The sequence below is a fragment of the Neoarius graeffei genome, chromosome 3, assembly GCF_027579695.1.
Source record: "Neoarius graeffei isolate fNeoGra1 chromosome 3, fNeoGra1.pri, whole genome shotgun sequence".
Lineage (NCBI taxonomy): Eukaryota > Metazoa > Chordata > Actinopteri > Siluriformes > Ariidae > Neoarius > Neoarius graeffei.
The window spans coordinates 30,673,443-30,694,467 of record NC_083571.1 but is presented as its reverse complement, the minus strand read 5'-3'; the positions used below and the strand labels follow the sequence as shown (position 1 = coordinate 30,694,467).

At 40.4% G+C, this 21,025-nt stretch overlaps 1 protein-coding gene across 1 annotated transcript in view; it reads left to right on the top strand.

Annotated features, from left to right (window-relative positions):
• The window catches only part of gria2a (glutamate receptor, ionotropic, AMPA 2a), an 84,666-nt gene that overhangs the window by 41,526 nt on the left and 22,115 nt on the right, over positions 1–21,025 (top strand). Inside the window, exons 4-13 of the mRNA XM_060915865.1 lie at positions 6,052–6,248; positions 6,650–6,703; positions 8,561–8,719; positions 8,869–9,036; positions 9,385–9,489; positions 12,981–13,088; positions 13,167–13,373; positions 13,659–14,026; positions 14,759–14,957; positions 18,887–19,134. Coding sequence (XP_060771848.1) covers positions 6,052–6,248; positions 6,650–6,703; positions 8,561–8,719; positions 8,869–9,036; positions 9,385–9,489; positions 12,981–13,088; positions 13,167–13,373; positions 13,659–14,026; positions 14,759–14,957; positions 18,887–19,134 — 1,813 coding nt within the window. The remainder of the gene's footprint in view (positions 1–6,051; positions 6,249–6,649; positions 6,704–8,560; positions 8,720–8,868; positions 9,037–9,384; positions 9,490–12,980; positions 13,089–13,166; positions 13,374–13,658; positions 14,027–14,758; positions 14,958–18,886; positions 19,135–21,025) is intronic.

Genomic DNA, 21,025 nt, shown 5'->3' with positions numbered 1-21,025 from the left:
TGCTCAATCACATTTATTGTTGCCATGGAGAAGTGCCAAGCCTGGCCAATCAGAACATCCTTGAGGTCACAGCAGTGCTGTAATGGATGACTAATGCTGAATGTGTGACTAATGTAATAATGTTTGGTGTCATTACGCTGCGTAATTATGAGTGAGTGAGTGTGTAAAACAGTCATTACAGGGTCTGTTCGTGTTAGTTATTCATTCTAACAAGGTGCAGTGTATAATATGATGAGCTAAGCCTGTTTTCTAATATACCAGATATGTTGTTACACATAAAATGAAATAAATACAAAATTCCGCGCGAGGCGAAAGTGAAAGTATGATGTTCTTGGTGATTAGCCACTTTCGTTTATCAACCATGGTTGCAACAGTGTTGCAACAGTGAAACAGTGTTGCAAACAGTGAAACAGTGTTGCAAACAATGTTGCAACAGTGAAACCAAAAACGTAGTTACCAAGATAACCAATGCAGTTAGCTAATGCACGTCATAAAAAATTAACTCATTAACATTTTATCAAGAATGATCCTAGTAGTGTGCACTATTTAAGCCAGAGAAATGGAAACGGAGCCGAATATAATATTCCGTAATTGATTAACATGGAATCAGGATCAACATGTACGTTTACGTTACTGTTACATCATATCCCAGAGTGTGTTATTCTTCCTATATCCCACAACATTTTTTAAATGTATAAAAAAAAAACATGCTGTATACTTTATTTGTTTATAGTCATGTTTGGGAATAAGGCTGTTTGAATATGTATGACTGATTGCAATTACGTTGGGGATTGGAGTGTATCTTGAATCCTACTGGCTGTTGTGTCTTCGCCTGTTTTCCCAACCTAAAAGGAAATATGTCAGCGTACAGAATCAAATGTCAACCCTCAAGCCATTTCAGTACTTGAGTATTCATATCACGGAAAATGCTGCAGTATCCTTATGTAACGTCTTATATTACATTCAGCATGAGGATGTGTCATACGTTCGCTGCATTTCTGCTCTTCTATTTCAATCTGTTCGTCGAGTCACACACTAAAGTGCACCTGAGTCAAGTCGGTAATTAGCGAGTGACCTAAATTACAAGCAGGGAATGCTATAAACGTATCCTGAATGCTGGTGTTTGATAGAAAAGCTTTTATTAGAAAACCGCTGAGAAAATTTAAAGGAGCAGTTTGTCATTTGAATCGTCGTGGTAGATATGACAACAAACATTGTATGTTTCTTGATGGTATTTCTATAGGTTTGTTCACAAACTGCCTGCAAAACTGCCCACTACTTATGTATTGATTATTTTCTTACGACAGAACACTCCCGAGTATTTTTCCTCTTGAGATATCAGAATCTACAGGCCGTAAAGTGCATTTCCTGGAACAAATTTGGTTTTTTTTACAACCCCGATTCCAAAAAAGTTGGGACAAAGTACAAATTGTAAATAAAAACGGAATGCAATGATGTGGAAGTTTCAAAATTCCGTATTTTATTCAGAATAGAACATGGATGACATATCAAATATTTTAAGTGAGAAAATGTATCATTTAAAGAGAAAAATTAGGTGATTTTAAATTTCATGACGACAACAACACATCTCAAAAAAGTTGGGACAAGGCCATGTTTCCCACTGTGAGACATCCCCTTTTCTCTTTACAACAGTCTGTAAACGTCTGGGGACTGAGGAGACAAGCTGCTCAAGTTTAGGGATAGGAATGTTAACCCATTCTTGTCTAATGTAGGATTCTAGTTGCTCAACTGTCTTAGGTCTTTTTTGTCGTATCTTCCGTTTTATGATGCGCCAAATGTTTTCTATGGGTGAAAGATCTGGACTTCAGGCTGGCCAGTTCAGTACCCGGACCCTTCTTCTACGCAGCCATGATGCTGTAATTGATGCAGTATGTGGTTTGGCATTGTCATGTTGAAAAATGCAAGGTCTTCCCTGAAAGAGATGTCGTCTGGATGGGAGCATATGTTGCTCTAGAACCTGGATATACCTTTCAGCATTGATGGTGTCTTTCCAGATGTGTAAGCTGCCCATGCCACATGCACTAATGCAACCCCATACCATCAGAGATGCAGGCTTCTGAACTGAGCGTTGATAACAATTCGGGTCGTCCTTCTTCTCTTTAGTCCGAATGACACGGCGTCCCTGATTTCTATAAAAAACTTCAAATTTTGATTCGTCTGACCACAGAACAGTTTTCCACTTTGCCACAGTCCACTTTAAATGAGCCTTGGCCCAGAGAAGACGTCTGCGCTTCTGAATCATGTTTAGATACGGCTTCTTCTTTGAACTATAGAGTTTTAGCTGGCAACGGCGGATGGCACAGTGAATTGTGTTCACAGATAATGTTCTCTGGAAATATTCCTGAGCCCATTTTGTGATTTCCAATACAGAAGCATGCCTGTATGTGATGCAGTGCCGTCTAAGGGCCCGAAGATCACGGGCACCCAGTATGGTTTTCCAGCCTTGACCCTTACGCACAGAGATTCTTCCAGATTCTCTGAATCTTTTGATGATATTATGCACTGTAGATGATGATATGTTCAAACTCTTTGGAATTTTACACTGTCGAACTCCTTTCTGATATTGCTCCACTATTTGTTGGCGCAGAATTAGGGTGATTGGTGATCCTCTTCCCATCTTTACTTCTGAGAGCCGCTGCCACTCCAAGATGCTCTTTTTATACCCAGTCATGTTAATGACCTATTGCCAATTGACATGAGCTGCAATTTGGTTCTCCAGCTGTTCCTTTTTTGTCCCTTTCACTTTTCCAGCCTCTTATTGCCCCCGTCCCAACTTTTTTGAGATGTGCTGCTGGCATGAAATTTCAAAATGTCTAACTTTCTACATTTGATATGTTGTCTATGTTCTATTGTGAATACAATAGCAGTTTTTGAGATTTGTAAATTATTGCATTCTGTTTTTATTTACAATTTGTACTTTGTCCCAACTTTTTTGGAATCGGGGTTGTATATGAAAGAATGTCCCTTTACACACTCATCCAGAAGGGTAATTTTGCACAAGGTCATCTGTCTACAGCAGAAAAAAATAAAATGTGTCTGGAAAAATCCCAAGGGAGTCTGGAGCCAGATTCGTGACGTCATCTGCGGAAGCGCCAGCAGACTGCGAGAGCTTGCATGGTTTCAGTGCACAGCCTGTGTAGACCAAGTTTAGCAGCTAGTGATTTTGCATTGAAATATGGAATTGTCACCTGAGCGCAATGTGGGAAACGATGAGTACTAATCCCATCAAGATTGGTGTTGCTACACCCTCCTACGATACATCTGTTAACCATTTTAATAATTACGCGATAACATTGAAGAAATTTGCAGAAAACCACCAGATCGTTTTCTCATAAACAAACCAGCGCTGACGTAGGATTCAGAGGGAGGCGTCCCACACGTGACGTCACGAAAATCAATGTTTGCCGGGAAATCCAAATGCCAAGTTTTTTCAGAGGCGGACCAATTCGCCTCAAATGGCTTGATTTCAACTGAATTTTTCTGGTATTGCACAAAGTAAAAAAATTGCACAAAATGCAAAATATGACAGATATTTGACCAAAGTTTAATATAAAATAGGAGAATTACACTGATCTTGCTCCTGAATTTACCCGTGATATGCACTTTAAGCAGAAAAGTTCGACTGTTAAATCATCTTGCTAAAGCACCCTAGAGCTCTCTTGTGATTGGAACTCACAGCATTCTGATAATGAACATCACTACACATGACACAAATGACACTAAAGGAAAGGGTGCTGAATCTGTGCTTCTAGTTAGAGGAATAAAGCATTCCCTGAGAGACCTAGCTATGTAATCATCCATGCTCTTTTATCTGAAAGAGAGAGAGAAAGTGTACAGGAGGTTGAGAGTGTGAGGACAGAGGGGGGATGGAGCAAGAAACTAGAATAAGATGAAATTGAGTGGGCAAGGGAGCGGATGCGGAACAACGACGGAGCAAGATCAAGAAGAGAAAATGACAAATGAAAACTGGAGAGCGAGCGAGAGAGAAAGAGAGAGAATCCTCCAGGGGGGTTTCTAGCTTGGCTCTGTATTTCACAGTACCAGGAGCTCATTGCTGATAATTTAGAACCTCTGTGCTTTTGACTGAGTCAAGCTCGGGGCTACATTTGAGCAACAATGAGGTTTAATTGAGATGGCTTTCGACGAAGTAGTCAAATGACAGTTTCTGTAATTAAGACGAAAGTCAAGCGATGGATATTCATGTCAGTTAGAAGGAGTCGGAAAAAAACACACGGAAAACATGAAAAACACAGGAATCATTCCTGATTTTAAATCACATTCCGATTTTAGTTTCTGATGTGAATTAGTTCAGGAACTTTGCAAAACGTTAGCTAAGGCTAGCTTTATTCAAAGCTCATCTCTCAGGTGATAGCTAGCTCCTTAAAGGGGAATTGAAGGCAATTTTTTTATGATCAAAATTCTATTTCTCTCATTTTATTAAATGTAGGAATGCATTTATGGCAGCTATTTTGTCGCTGCTATAGCAAGTTACGAGTGTTTGAAATACGCTCTGTAATATATCAGTCCATATGTCAAAGTGACGGCCGTAAACGAGATTCGCTGAGACCTGTGCGAGACATCGTAGGACGGAAGTAAAACGTACAGCGGAAATCAAAGTGGCCAACATCTGCCAACGTTGTCAAAAGATGCACTTTCGAATGCTGATGTAATCAAGCCGGAAGTTTTCCCTGTGTCCGAAATCACTCCCTACTCACTATATAGCGTGGACGCCATTTTGTAGCGCTGTCCGAAACCTTAGTGAGGATTATGTGGGAAATGCGCTCAGTATAATATGGATTTATCACAAAAATACATGCATGTGTTTACTATTTTGAAAACTCACCAGCTGCCTGATCTGGCACGTTTTAATTGTGCGACAGTAATGACGTAAATACCAGCGCGACGGACTCGTCCTTATCCTGACGTCTTTCCAACTCTTCTCTACTCCATGTTGGTTGGAAGTCGTATGGAATAATCTCCATGTCACGTATGCAAGGGAGGCGGATGTATGTGCAGAAGGATACGGTTTAATAAAGTGCAGAATATATATACAGTGAGACAATATATACACAGGCAAACAATCCAAAACAGCAGGCCAGATCAAAAATGAGAATACAGGCAAAAGGGTCGGTCGAGGCGCAAACCGGACATCAAAGGCTAAGTGAGGACAAGAACGAGAAACAGGAAATCAAGACAACAGGTAGAAAGGCTCGGTAATGCGTACATGCGTATCGTAATACTTTGCGATGCAAATACATTAGCACAGTCCTTAAATAGGCAAACACACAGTTCCTTAATTGAGCTCAGGTGCGCCTTGTTCACGGTGTGCGTGTCAGAGTCCATTCGGCATGTGCGCAGCCCAAGGTGCGCCTTCAGGTGCACGCGCCACAGCACGCAGGACTGACACTCCATCACTGATGAAGCTGGCAAATCTCGAAATGAATCTAAATTGGAATGATATGGCGATCTGGCCTCTGTGTAAACAGTTTTCAAAATGGCGGCGCTGACGCTTCATGTTTGAAGTCTTGCACAAGTCTCGTGAAGATCGCGCGGATAAGCGACGCCTGCTGTGGACCAAACGAACTACATTCAACACGGCTAAAAACCGAAAAGGCCGATAAATGTAATATAATAATACGCCAATACGAGTCATGATATAAGGTTAATAAAACCGAAAACGTTATTGAATAACACGTTAATTAAGAAATAAAGCAAGTTTAAAAATGATTTCAGCTCCTCTTTAATAACTCCACCACACAAACTAGCTCAATGCTAATAGATATACAGCAGAAGACAGATTACAGTGATGAGTCTTCGGCTTCATTCTCACTATCACATCTGTTAAAAGTTACATTTGTTAGGAATTTCAATTTCGATCGACTCCATGAAGCCGCCTGTTGTCTGTTGTTATTGTAGAGTTAAAGCGCCGCCCCATTCATACATCCATGCCTGTCAATCATTAGGATTTTTTTTTTTAAAAGCAAATACAGTATTGTTTTATTGTTCTAGATTTTTCTCTTTCCTTTTCAGGCTTGTCCACTCTACAGGCCGTCCTGGACACGGCAGCCGAGAAGAAATGGCAGGTGACCGCTATAAATGTGGGCAACTTGAAGGACGAGAGAAAGGACGAGGCGTACCGCTCGCTCTTCCAGGACCTGGAGAATAAAAAAGAGAGGAGAGTGATCCTGGACTGCGAGCAGGACAAGGTCAAAGACATCATGGAGCAGGTGCTTGTTTTTTATAACGTGGACCATTATTAAAAAGGTGTTAAAGTGTTATAGCTTGTTTAAGTGGAGCGTGATGAATGTAGTAAAAGTAGCTTTCTGAAAATACTCTTCTCACATCCTCCCGTTAATTTTGGGTTTCCCTTGGCACTGACATGGTGAAGCTTTAATTTTGCCTGTAGAACATTTCTAACCTCAGAAACAGCAACCCCTACGCTGCGCAGCCCACAAGTCTCAGGACATGAGCGACTTTCCTTATTCTGTAGGCAGGACTTTTTGAAAACTGATTACACTGTCAAGATTTGACTTAATTTGAATATTTATTTATAGCAGTACAGTATATCATATCCCACTTGTTTCCCCTTGTGTGAATATTGTATTTTGCTTGTTTGTCTTTTTTCTAGGTCATCACGATTGGTCGTCACGTGAAAGGATATCATTACATCATCGCTAATTTTGTGAGTCTGCTTTTCATTTTAAAGTTAAAGAAGCAAATCACAGAGACAACATGTTAGCTCATGTATGTGGAAGAGGGCAGCTAGCGCTTTCCTCTGAGTGTCTTGCATTGAGCGAAAAGATGCAATAGATAGTTTTCACATGACGTCACAGAGTCGGGGATTCCCTAGTGGCGGCCATCTTGCGGGTCAAGTTTACCGTACGGGTAACTGAGCACACATTGTAACGCGCAAGTACAAAGTCTTCAAAAGAACCCAAGCAGGCTATTTAAAGCTAGCAATGGTGCACACCTGTTGTATTCACGGCTGTCGTAATAGGTCAGATGAAGTCAAGCGGAGCTTTTATGGAATTCCCACTGTATGGGAGCACGAAGGCGAGCAAACAAAGAAACTCACCATACAAAGGAGAAATCTATGGCTTGCGAGAATCAACCGCAAGGATTATCAGCCTTCCAAACACAGCAAAGTCTGCTCCGATCATTTTATAAGTGGTAGTTGTTTAAATAAACAATCAATTGTGTTTAAGTTTGTTTTTGGAAACCAAAACATCATGTGAACAGTCTCTGGAGAATGCCTAACTGGAACCACTGAGTGTATGTTTACATTGTAATGTACACTTAATATCGCTCGTTTGTCACGTTTCTATTTGAAACTTGTCACTTCACTCACGCAAGGGTCATTTTTGAAAAACATTTTAGGTCTATTCTGTATGATTTGATTTGTGTTTGGGACGCAAACAGCGCGCCTTTTGGTGGATGCCGCCTGAATCGCGCAGATCCGATTTTTTTTTAAGGGGGGGCGTTGGAGTGTCTGATTATAATTTCAAAGTAAATTCTGTATTAAAATTACTAAATAAGCAAATCCGTTACAGTCCATGAAACAGGAAGTATAAGGATGAGAAAAAAAGCAGTTTAAATCGGAAAGCCGCGCACATTTGCGCAGCCCGAGTGGTGTGCAGGAGTGCAGGTGTGCTTTCTGATTTAAACTGTTTTTTTTCTCATCCTTATACTTCCTGTTTCATGGACTGTAACGGATTTGCTTATTTAGTAATTTTAATACAGAATTTACTTTGAAATTATAATCAGACACTCCAACGCCCCCCCTAAAAAAAAAATCGGATCTGCGCGATTCAGCCGTGAAAAAGGCGGCATCCGCCAAAAGGCGCGCTGTGAATATATAAAGTTGTATATATCAGACAGCCTTTAAAGTTTGATGAAGTCAGTTTCAGGCTTTGGAGCAGGCTTTGTTAGTTTCAGGCTTTGGCAGCCCTGCATAGTCACTTGAAAATGCATCTTTGTCCACTTCGTAGGGGTCAATTCCCCCAATCAAGGCCAGTTTGGCTGCATACCGTTGTCGTGAGATGTCTTCTAATGTATCTATATACTTCTGTTTGCTTGATTTTGCCGACATTGATCTTTATTTTAGAAAACTGACTATATAACTTCATAAATTCGTCCGAGATAACGTAGCCGGTAATGGCGATGGTCCGTTTTGTTTGCCCCACAAGATGGCGGCTGGAGGGCGTTCCCCGGAATGCCGTGACATCAGTGAAAACTATCTATAGGCTGACCGCGTGTTTCAGAGGACATACACATTATCCTCTTCTTTTGGAAGTTACGGAGAAGCTGGCTGGTGGATGGGTTTTGGCAGGTGATCAAATTTGGGAGAAAAATGCAACCATATGTGACTATATGTGCTATAAAGTCAGTTTGAGGCGAGTGTGTGATGAGTTAGACATGCATGATGCTAGGTAGCCTTACCTGTAAGTTTACCTTCCTTGTTATCTATGAGACAAATAAAAGCATACAATTCCTTTGACACGTTTGCGTTTTGTGTCTTTTTGTGTCTCTGTGTGTCCAGGGCTTTTTGGACGGAGACCTATCGAAGATTCAGTATGGAGGCGCAAACGTGTCTGGCTTTCAGATTGTGGATTTCGACGACCCTCTCGTTGCTAAATTTGATCAGCGTTGGGAGGCTCTGGAGGAGAAAGAGTATCCAGGGGCAGACACCAAGATCCGAGTGAGTGTGTGTGTGTGTGCATGTGTGCATTTTTTTTCTGATTACAGCAGCTGTTCCACTTTGACTTCAGCCTGTGAATGACACTACATTTACAGATGTCAGCAAATCAGATTTTTTGACAAGTGTATGTGTGTGTGATATGTGTGCAGTACACCTCTGCTTTGACGTACGATGCGGTTCAGGTGATGACCGAAGCTTTCCGCTTCCTGCACAAACAAAGGATTGACATCAGTCGCCGTGGCAACAATGGGGACTGCCTGGCCAATCCGGCTGTACCATGGGCGCAGGGAGTGGAGATAGAACGTGCTCTTAAACAGGTTTATATCATAATCATAGTCACTGACTGTCTATGGATGTCCTTATTGCTCTGCTTTAAAGGTGCAATTTGTAAAATTTTTTCATTCTTCATAGACCTCAAGTTTGTTTCGAAAAGGTAAAGGCTCATTACTGTTTAATAAAGATCACAACCGGGCCCTTTAATGTGGCTGACATGGTTATGAATATGCATCTTTGTTTGACGCTTTGTGATCCAAAACATTCGTCTTTTCTTAGTCCTTAAAAGGACGCGATTTTAAAAAATCTTTCAAAAGCCGCAATCCTGACATCCCGTTAACATCTGGCACCTTTAATACCTTTAATATAAGCATGATGTCTTGTGTGTTTAGGTGAGAGTGGATGGGCTGACAGGAAACATCCAGTTTGACCAATACGGCAAGAGAGTGAACTTCTCAGTCAATATTATGGAGCTGAAAAACAGCGGGCCAGTAAAGGTACAATACATCAGTAATAAATACATGAGACAAACATTTTCAGAGTGTTCATGTAGGACCAGTATCAACATTCGTACCTTCTAGAAAGCTCTTTTTCATAACCAATCGGATTTGAGAATTCAGCTATGCTCTTAATTCCATGTTAATTCAAGTATTTATGCATCATATGCTCCAGACAAGATATCAAGATAAGAATAGCTGCTCTAAAAAACACCACAAGACCAAATGAACAGGTCCAGAGTCTTCCAGACTCAGAAAACTGCATTATAAGCACTTTTAAAAAAGAACAGAGGAAAAAAATATCCTCATTCCATAGCCACATGAGCAGATAGTCACACTCAGTTGCAGAACTAATTAAAAACTTTATTCCTGCCAGTAGTGGAGGTGTTGGGTAAAAATAAAATGCTTATATGACAGTGTGTTTAGTGAGAGGTCCCGCTTCAGCTCAACAGTCGAATAAATATCCTTTTTTTTTTGCTGCAAGTTATGGTATGAAATTACTGTAAGTAGAATTGATCCTCCTTATACAGGTTACTTTCAGCAAACCCACAGTAGACATCCATATTTAGGATTATTCTTTGCATTAAGTTAATGCGCTCTTTCTAATTTTATCGCTTCTTCAATAACAGTGTATGCAGGGATGTAATCTAAGTCTAATTATAAAAAACAAATTTAAAAAACCTGTTATTTAACAAAGAAAAATCAGTGGTACAGTGACTTTTTTTGTAAAGAGATGTTTAGTTAACATTTCAGGACTAAAGAGTCTCAAGTGTTGCCGCTTCATTACAGTCAGGAGGTTTTCCACCACATGAAAGTCTTCAGGATCGAGGAGTTTACGCTTTGTGGTTTCTTGGGAATATGACAAGTTGCTTATTAACTTTGAGAGACAGGTGATGGAACGAATATTTATATCTGCTGTAACATAAGTGATAACAGGAACCGACTAACTCCATAACATGAAATGTAGCTATAAATGGATAAAAAGTATGACATGTTGTTCATTCATAAAGCAGAAAAATGTAAATGTTGGCAGATTTCTGTAGTCTAAGAGAAATAAAACACTTCAAGACATGCTTGGAAAATACTCTGGGGTGGTAACAGTAACTCTGCTTCATTGTTGATATATTTCCTGTCACAACACACCACAAGTGTTTTAGACAATATAATAATACAAACCCAATTCCACAAAGTTGGGACACTGTGTAAAACATAAATAAAAACAACGTGATGATCATGGAAATCTTGGAAACCCTATATTTAATTGAAAATAGTACAAAGACAGCATATCAAATGTTGAAACTGAGAAATTTTATTGTTTTTGATATTGTTTTTGATATATATATATATATATATATATATACACACTATATTGCCAAAAGTATTTGCTCACCCATCCAAATTATCGGAATCAGGTGTTCCAGTCACTTCCATGGCCACAGGTGTATAAAATCAAGCACCTAGGCATGCAGACTGTTTTTACAGTTTGGAGCTGGCCCCTTCCTCTTCCAACATGACTGTGAACCAGTGCACAAAGCAAGGTCCATAAAGACATGGATGACAGAGTCTGGTGTGGATGAACTTGACTGGCCTGCACAGAGTCCTGACCTCAACCCAATAGAACACCTTTGGGATGAATTAGAGTGGAGACTGAGAGCCAGGCCTTCTCGTCCAACATCAGTGTGTGACCTCACAAATGCGCTTCTGGAACAATGGTCAAAAATTCCCATAAACACACTCCTAAACCTTGTGGACAGCCTTCCCAGAAGAGTTGAAGCTGTTCTAGCTGCAAAGGGTGGACTGATGTCATATTGAACCCTATGGATTTGGAATGGGATGTCACTTAAGCTCATATGTGAGTCAAGGCAGGTGAACGAATACTTTTGGCAATATAGTGTGTATACACTCATTTTCAATTTGATATCAGAAGCACATTTTAGAAAAGTCAGGACAGGAGCAACAAAAGACTGAAAAAGTTGTGTAATGCTAAAAAAAACCCTAATTTGGTTAATTGGCAACAGGTCAGTAACATGATTGGGTATAAAAAGAGCATCCCATAGAGGCGGAGTCTCTCAGAAGTAAAGATGGGGAGCAGTTCCCTGCTCTCCATGGACGCCACGTCCTCCAGACTAAAGAGGAGAGGGCCCATCCGGCTTGTTATCAGTGCACAGTTCAAAAACCAGCATCTGTGATGGTATGAGGGTGCATTAGTACACATGACATGGGTAGCTGGGAAGGCATCATTAATGCTGAATGATATATGCACATTTCAGAGCAATATGCTGCCATCCAGACAAAATCTTTTTCAGGGAAGGCCTTCCTTTTTTCAACAAGACAATGCCAAACTGCTTTCTGCACATATTAAAACTGCATGGCTCTGTTGTAAAAGAGTCCGGGTGCTAAACTGGCCTGCCTACAGTCCAGACCTGTGTCCCATTTAAAACATTTGATGCATTATGAAGCACAAAATATAACAAAGGAGACTCTGAATTGTTGAGCAGCGGAAACTGTATATCAGGCAAGAATGGGACAACATCTCATCTCATTATCTCTAGCCGCTTTATCCTGTTCTACAGGGTCGCAGGCAAGCTGGAGCCTATCCCAGCTGACTACGGGCGAAAGGCGGGGTACACCCTGGACAAGTCGCCAGGTTATCACAGGGCTGACACATAGACACAGACAACCATTCACACCTACAGTCAATTTAGAGTCACCAGTTAACCTAACCTGCATGTCTTTGGACTGTGGGGGAAACCGGAGCACCCGGAGGAAACCCACGCGGACACAGGGAGAACATGCAAACTCCGCACAGAAAGGCCCTCGCCGGCCACGGGGCTCGAACCCCGACCTTCTTGCTGTGAGGCGACAGTGCTAACCACTACACCACCGTGTCGCCTGGGACAACATTTCACTTTCAAAACTACAGCAATTAGTCTCCTCAGTTCCCAAACGTTAACAGAGTATTGTTAAAAGTAGAGTTGATGCAACATATCCCATCCCAACTTTTTTGAAACATGTTGCTGATATCAAATTCAAAATGAGTGTATATTTTTCAAAAAACAATACAAATTTCTCAGTTTCAACATCTGATATGTTGTCATTGCACTATTTTCAATGAAATATAGGATTTCCATAATTTGCAAATTTTTGCATTCTGTTTTTAATTTACAGTTTACACAGCATCCCAACTTTTTTGGAATTGGGTTTGTAAATGGACAAAATGGTCAATAAACAAAGAGACAAAATAATACAGTACTTGAGACATAGTTTGAACACAATGATGCCTTGCTCAAGGCTGGAGGACATGGCTTCCATTTTAAGTGTTTTTTTTTTAAGCCAAAGCTCATTTATACACACCCTGCAGTTATAAATGTCCCCACAACAGTGAAATTAAACACTGTCTAAAAACAATATAGACCAAACACTAGCTTTGTTTTTGAATATAGTTACGGAGAATACACGTTCTAGTGCACAAGTGTATCCTTTCCCTCTAGATCGGCTACTGGAAAGAGATGGATAAAATGGTGGTCACCAAATCTGATCTCTTCCCCAACGACACCTTTGGGATAGAGAACAAAACGGTTATTGTGACGACCATCCTGGTAAGACCATCAATATTCACGTGAGCAGCATTTAATTTTGATATTTCGGTACTTATTCCTGTGAATTTTGCTTTGTAGGAGGCTCCGTATGTGATGTTAAAGAAGAATGCAGAGCTGTTCACAGATAATGAACGCTACGAGGGATACTGCGTGGACCTGGCAGCTGAAATTGCAAAGCATTGTGGGTTTAAATATCAGTTGAAGATAGTGGGAGACGGGAAGTATGGTGCTAGAGACGCAGATACCAAGATCTGGAATGGCATGGTTGGCGAATTGGTGTATGGGGTGAGATATTTTTGACTAAACGCAAAAAACTTTGTACCTACAAACATAAATATATGATTTACTGTAACCAAATGGAGGACCTGCATTTGTACCATTAACTAGCTTTTACCTACATGGACTTCCTCAGATAAAAATAAACAATTATAAAGGATTTCCATTCATTGTTTGCTGCATTAGCAATCGTATCCAATGTGCATTTTACTGTGCAAATTATCTAAATCATATTTAGTCATTTAAACTTTGACAGTTTGCCCTGTTTCACCATCTTTCTTTATCTGGAGTCAGAAAGCGGACATAGCTGTAGCACCTCTGACGATCACGCTGGTCCGTGAAGAAGTGATTGACTTCTCCAAGCCCTTCATGAGCCTGGGCATCTCCATCATGATCAAGAAGCCACAGAAATCCAAGCCAGGCGTCTTCTCCTTCCTGGACCCGCTGGCCTATGAGATCTGGATGTGCATCGTGTTTGCCTACATCGGCGTTAGCGTTGTGCTCTTCCTCGTTAGCCGCTTTAGCCCATACGAGTGGCACACTGAGGAGTTTGAGGATGGCCAGCTGGGGCCCAGCGAGTCCAATAATGAATTTGGGATCTTTAATAGTCTGTGGTTTTCTCTGGGCGCTTTTATGCAGCAGGGATGCGATATTTCACCAAGGTTGGTGCGCGTGTAGATGCTAGCTAGTCCGCTTGCTAGCTAGCACACGTGGAGTGGTTTTGTTTTGACACAGCCTTGTGTGTTGGTGGTTCACCCTGGTGTAGCTGTGGTGCTTATGTGTTCATGCTCCTGCTGCTCCTGCTTTCGATCTTCCTTCGAGCTCACTTATCTAAAGTCTGAAGTGGGAGCTAGTGAAGGAGTAGAAACATTCGATTGATGGTTTGGGGTTCAAGACATTGATCGGAGGTTTCTTTGCGTGAACATATTTCCACCCGGTGGTGACCCACAAGGCACATAAGGTTGCTGGTTTATACCCTCTTGGAGTGGTACCGTGTTTCAGCTGCATATTCCCCATTTCCTTCTATAAACTTTGCATTGTAAATGGTAATACTATGTCAATATGTGCATCTTTCTTTTCTTTTACTTTATTTTTTGTCTGCTAGCTATTTCTGCTTAGCTTATAGCTATCTGATGGATATAAAAAATATCAATAATCATATTATTTTAATTCACGAACATTCTAGTAAATACGATTGTTTGAGTCAAGGAGCAAAGCATAAATACAGGTCTCGATAGAAGAAAATGAAATAATTGACAATCAGAAACAAGCATTTTCCAATAGATTAAACTAACTATGTAAATAAAAGCCCATTCGTTTTCCTCAGTCGTTTTGAGCATATGTGCAGTCAGTGTGATGCCAGGATGTGTGTGATGATGTTTCGCTGTATGTAGGTCACTATCTGGGCGTATAGTTGGTGGTGTGTGGTGGTTCTTCACCCTCATCATCATCTCATCTTACACTGCCAACCTGGCTGCTTTCCTCACTGTTGAGAGGATGGTGTCCCCCATCGAGAGCGCCGAGGATCTTGCCAAGCAGACCGAAATTGCCTATGGAACACTAGATGCTGGTTCAACCAAAGAGTTCTTCAAGGTGAGACAGAGGGGCGGAGCATGATGTTACACTGTGCATGTCAGATGATCGAGGTAATTTCCTCTGATGACTCATTTTTTAACAAATAAAAAGAACCCTTGAGAACCACAATCCAGGTTACACCGATAATCTTGCTTGCTACTGAGGTTGTAATGATACAGTGGTGCTTGAAAGTTTGTGAACCCTTTAGAATTTTCTATATTTCTGCATAAATATGATCTAAAACATCATCAGGTTTTCACACAAGTCCTAAAAGTAGATAAAGAGAACCCAGTTAAACAAATGAGACAAAGACATTATACTTGGTCATTTATTTATTGAGGAAAATGATCCAATATTACATATCTGTGAGTGGCAAAAGTATGTGAACCTTTGCTTTCAGTATCTGGTGTGACCCCCTTGTGCAGCAATAACTGTAACTAAATGTTTCCGGTAACTGTTGATCAGTCCTGCACACCGGCTTGGAGGAATTTTAGCCCATTCCTCCGTACAGAACAGCTTCAATTCTGGGATGTTGGTGGATTTCCTCACATGAATTGCTTGCTTCAGGTCCTTCCACAACATTTCAATTGGATTAAGGTCAGGACTTTGATTTGGCCATTCCAAAACATTAACTTTATTCTTCTTTAACTGTTCTTTGGTAGAACGACTTGTGTGCTTAGGGTCGTTGTCTTGCTGCATGACCCACCTTCTCTTGAGATTCAGTTCATGGACAGATGTCCTGACATTTTCCTTTAGAATTCGCTGGTATAATTTAGAATTCATTGTTCCAACAATGATGGCAAGCCGTCCTGGCCCAGACGCAGCAAAACAGGCCCAAACCATGATACTACCACCACCATGTTTCACAGATGAGAGAAGGTTCTTATGCTGGAATGCAGTATTTTCCTTTCTCCAAACATAATGCTTCTCATTTAAACCAAAAAGTTCTATTTTGGTCTCATCCATCCACAAAACATTTTTCCAATAGCCTTCTGGCTTGTCCACGTGATCTTTAGCAAACTACAGACGAGCAGCAATGTTCTTTTTGGAGAATGGTGGCTTTCTCCTTGCAACCATGCCATGCACACCATTGTTGTTCAGTGTTCTTCTGATGGTGGACTCATGAACATTAACATTAGCCAATGTGAGAGAGGCCTTCAGTTGCTTAGAAGTTACCCTGGGGTCCTTTGTGACCTCGCCGACTATTACACGCCTTGCTCTTGGAATAATCTTTGTTGGTCGACCACTCCTGGGGAGGGTAACAATGGTCTTGAATTTCATCCATTTGTACACAATCTGTCTGACTGTGGATTGGTGGAGTCCAAACTCTTTAAAGATGGTTTTGTAACCTTTTCCAGCCTGATGCGCATCAACAACGCTTTTTCTGAGGTCCTCAGAAATCTCCTTTGTTTGTGCCATGATACACTTCCACAAACATGTGTTGTGAAGATCAGACTTTGATAGATCCCTGTTTTTTAAATTAAACAGGGTGCCCACTCATACCTAATTGTCATCCCATTGATTGAAAACACCTGACTCTAATTTCACCTTCAAATTAACTGCTAATCCTAGAGATTCACATACTTTTGCCACTCATAGATATGTAATATTGGATAATTTTCCTCAATAAATAAATGACCCAGGATAATATTTTTGTCTCATTTGTTTAACTGGGTTCTCTTTATCTACTTTTAGGACTTGTGTGAAAATCTGATGATGTTTTAGGTCATATTTATGCAGACATATAGAAAATTCTAAAGGGTTCACAAACTTTCAAAAGAAAGAAAGAAAGAACAACTTTATTCATCACACGCTTGTGAAAATCCTCTCTGTATTTTACCCATCTGAAGCAGTGAACACATACATGCATACACACACATGAGCAATGAGCAAACACATACCCAGAGCAGTGGGCAGCCATGCTAACAACACCCGAGGAGCAGTTGGGAGTTAGGTGCCTTGCTCAAGGGCACCTCAGCCCAAGGCCATTCCATATTAACCTAACCGCATGTCTTTGAACTTTGGGGAAACCGGAGCACCCGGAGGAACCCACGCAGACACGGGGAGAACGTGCAAACTCCACACAGAAAGGCCCCCGCTGGCCCTGCCACTATAACTACTGCAGTGATAGGTAGCTAACTACATAGCTAGCTATTTATTTTTAGCCTTTCCAATAACTACTTAGTATGAATCAAATCAACTAGTTATAAATATTCAGCTATGCTTATGACTTCCTGTGTAATGCTAGCTAGCTATATTTAATACCTTATTTTATGAAGATACTAGTTAGCTAGCTGTGTTTAGCCAACATACTTCAAGAACAACCCCTGCTGTAAAGCTAGTGCACTTATATAATCGGAAGCTCATGCTTAGCAAATATTTACCCAGTTTTTTGATGGTTAAAAAAGATAATTGATGTCATTTGTTATCCAAGTGGGACATTAGTTTATAGATAATGATTAACTACTGCACTGATAGTAAGTGCCAGTGTTGTAGTCGAGTCATTAAACCTCGAGTCTGAGTCCAGTCTTGAGTCCCCAGTGTTCAAGTGCGAATCAAGTCCAAATCATTAAAGAAAATTTTGAGCTGAGGCTGAGTTGAGTCCACTACTGATCTGAGTCGAGTCTGAGAACAAGACTCCAACCGCACCATTTGATGGTGACTGTTGCTGCCTTTATGTGAAACCTTCTCTGCTACTGTGTTGGACTAATGTTACTGCTTGACTGCCCCATTTTACTTAATAGGCTACAGATGAAAAGCTTGTCCATCATTCAGCAAGCCCCGCCCACTATCAACAGGGCAAATAATATGAGAGAGGGTTAACACTAGCTAGTTCATTGGTCAGCAAGCCCCGCTATCAGCAGAGCAATGGACATAGCACGCCACTTACTTCTCTGGGTGGAGTCTTGCTAAATAACAATTGAAGTTTGGGGTTGTCCCCGTCGTCTCCTCGATAGTTCTTCTACATATGGAACACATAGCAGTGCATTTTTCCCACTGCACAAGAAGTCTGTATAAGCAAAGCGGACAATCCTAGGGCCTTCTCTCCAGGCATTTTAGCACCATTAACGTCAGTTTGTTCCTATGACATATGAACAGGTGAATGTGTATTCTCTTGCATGAAATTCATATAAAAATTAATGTGGATATAAATGTCTTATGCCAAATTATTATGGCATGTTCCAAAAAATAAACAAAAAATCTGAGTCTGAATGCAGTTAATGCATGAGTCTGAGTCCAAGTCCGAGTCATCAGTGCTCAAGTCCAAGTCATGTCACGAGTACTTAAAATTAGGGCATGAGTTGGACTCGAGTACTACAAGCCTGGTAACTGCATAGTTAGCTAACTGTTCAGCTATTTATTATTTTTTTAGCTTTTCCAGTCACAACTACTCATCCGGTAAAGCTAACCAGCTAGCTGTATTTAATAACTTAATTTCTAACGATGCTATTGGCTAACTAATTATTATTATTAATGACAGCCCCCTGTGTAATGCTAGCTAGCTATAATTAATTCCTTATTTATTTTATGAAGCAGATAGCTGGCTATTTGTCTATGTTTAATTACTGTAATGACAGCAGCTGTGTGTAATGCTAGATGGTTATAATTAATATTTTATTTCACTGAGCAATTATCAAGCTAGCTATGTTTAGCTAACATACTCCAAGGACATCCCTTGAGGTAAAGCTAGGAAGTAACAAAATAATTCATCTGAACTGATAAATATTTCTTTTAATGTTTAAGTCAATTATGTGATATTTAAAATAAAAACAAATCATGACATTGGTATAAAAAGAAATATTTTATGTTGATCCTATGTTATGCCAAAGACAAATGATAAAATGGGTTGTACTGGTATTATACTACGTATACAGCCTGGATCTTGTTCTTTCTTCTCCGTTTTTCTAATGAAAACGCTCTTCTTGTTCTGTATCGGTGCTCTTCAGAGATCAAAGATTGCCCTGTTTGAGAAGATGTGGCAGTACATGAAAAGCGCAGAGCCTTCTGTTTTTGTGAAGAACACGGTGGAAGGTGTCCTGCGTGTGCGCAAGTCCAAGGGCAAATACGCCTACCTATTGGAGTCCACCATGAATGAGTACATTGAACAGCGCAAGCCGTGTGACACCATGAAGGTCGGAGGCAATCTCGACTCCAAGGGCTACGGCATCGCCACGCCCAAAGGATCTGCTTTAAGGTGGGTGGAGTAGTATAACAATATGGCCCATGTTGTTATAGTATCCCACCTACCCTGATGTAGGTCGGACCCAGGAGGTAAACTAGGCTAAATGTAGGGACGGTAACCTAGGTAACTGCAGGGAGAAGGAGGTTAGAGGAAGACATAAGTAAGGCTTTAGGAGGTGGTACCTTGGTAACCACCAGATAAGTGACAGACATAATGTGCAGGATGAATGGTTGCTGAAAAAAAAAAACAGCTTAGGAGTTTGTAACCTAGGCAACTCCATGTCAGGGTGATGTAATGCAGGATTAAGGGTTGCCAAGGAAACAGCTTAGGAGATAGTCACCTAGGCAACTCTATGCAATGCAAGTGTGTGAAGTTACAGAGATCTTTCTTAGCAACCAGGGAGAATAGAATGTAACCATGGCAACAAGCAGGATTCTGAAGTAATCACGAGTCAGCAAGCTCCAGTTTTACAGGCATGTCAAATTTAGGTTTAGCAAGTAAAATTTTAGCACTTTGTCACTAGAACCAGCAACTTGATTATTAGATACCATAGTGTAATAATTTCCAGATTATAAGACACTTTCTTTTAGCAAAACATCATCGACATTATAAATCTAAAATGTTGTCGTCTACTAATTTTTATAACACATAAATTGGTGCCGCACATTATGTTGCAACTCAATGTGTTTTATCACACGTTATAATCATTCTTACCCAGTCTCAGGCTTTCATTTCCTGTGCTTGGATTAATTAAAGTCAGTTTTCTAGTTCTCTTCTTATTCTCAACTCCATAAATTTAAATTTTGTTGAACTACTAATAACCTCTTTTAAGTGACCAACATTTTTTTTTAAATTAATTTTCCATTGATTTGCTTGCCTTTCTAGCTTTGCGGAGCAAAGCACCAAAGAATTATTATTGCACCTAGTGGTCAAAAATGTGAACTACAGCAAGCGCCATTGGGGCAGGAATCACGCTGCCCTATGCCCACTCTATGAGCATGCTAGATTATCTTCTTTCAATAAGGCAACTCTCAACTATCTATTACAAGGTTACTCTTAAATTTCACGTGATAGTAGCCGATAGCCTCTTGACTTAATTTTGTTTGAGGCTGTGTCTTTATTATTGTTATCCCAACCCAGCAAACATCTATACTCACAAGATGTTTCAGCAACAGACATTGCCACAAAGCATCTTTGTAGTTTTAGATCCATAACAAACAAGTCAGAGGTCTCAGTGGACAGGATTTAGGGATTGTGCCTTGTATTCCAATGCGTCTTATAGTCTGGAAAATATGGTAAATTTAAAAAAATGAATTCAAATGCTGCAGAACAGGAGTTAAGCTAGACAGGAAATGATGTTTTACCTGTTGTGCTAATACTCACCTGGCTTTCAGCGAGGCAAATGATGGCAAACAACTCCTAATAATTTATCATTCATCCGCCATATTGATATTCTGTCTTCTGTCTTTAACCAATGTTAATGTTTGCGAATGAAAAAGGAATCAATGTAATTGACGCAATATCTAAGTTTGAATCAGTGTTGTACGTTTGCCAGTGAAATTTGCCTCGCTGAGCTTTTGTTTGTCCACACTGACTGAATGAGTGTTTCCTGCAACCTGATTGTGTCATGACAACCCTAATGCCCCACTTCCAATCAGTAAATGTTCGATGCATGTGATTTGGTGCACCAATTTCTGAACGGTTATGAGCATTCCTGAATGTCTAATATTACGTTTCAGAGCCCACTCAGTAATGTGACTGCGAATGCAAAGTGATGATGCACTGTTTGAACTAAGCATGCAAATCTCCCTGATACCGCTAACCTAATTTGTCTGCTTTTCCAGTTAAAATGTCCCCCTTTTACGTTCAAGCCCGTGCATACAGAATGAACGGATGTATTTTG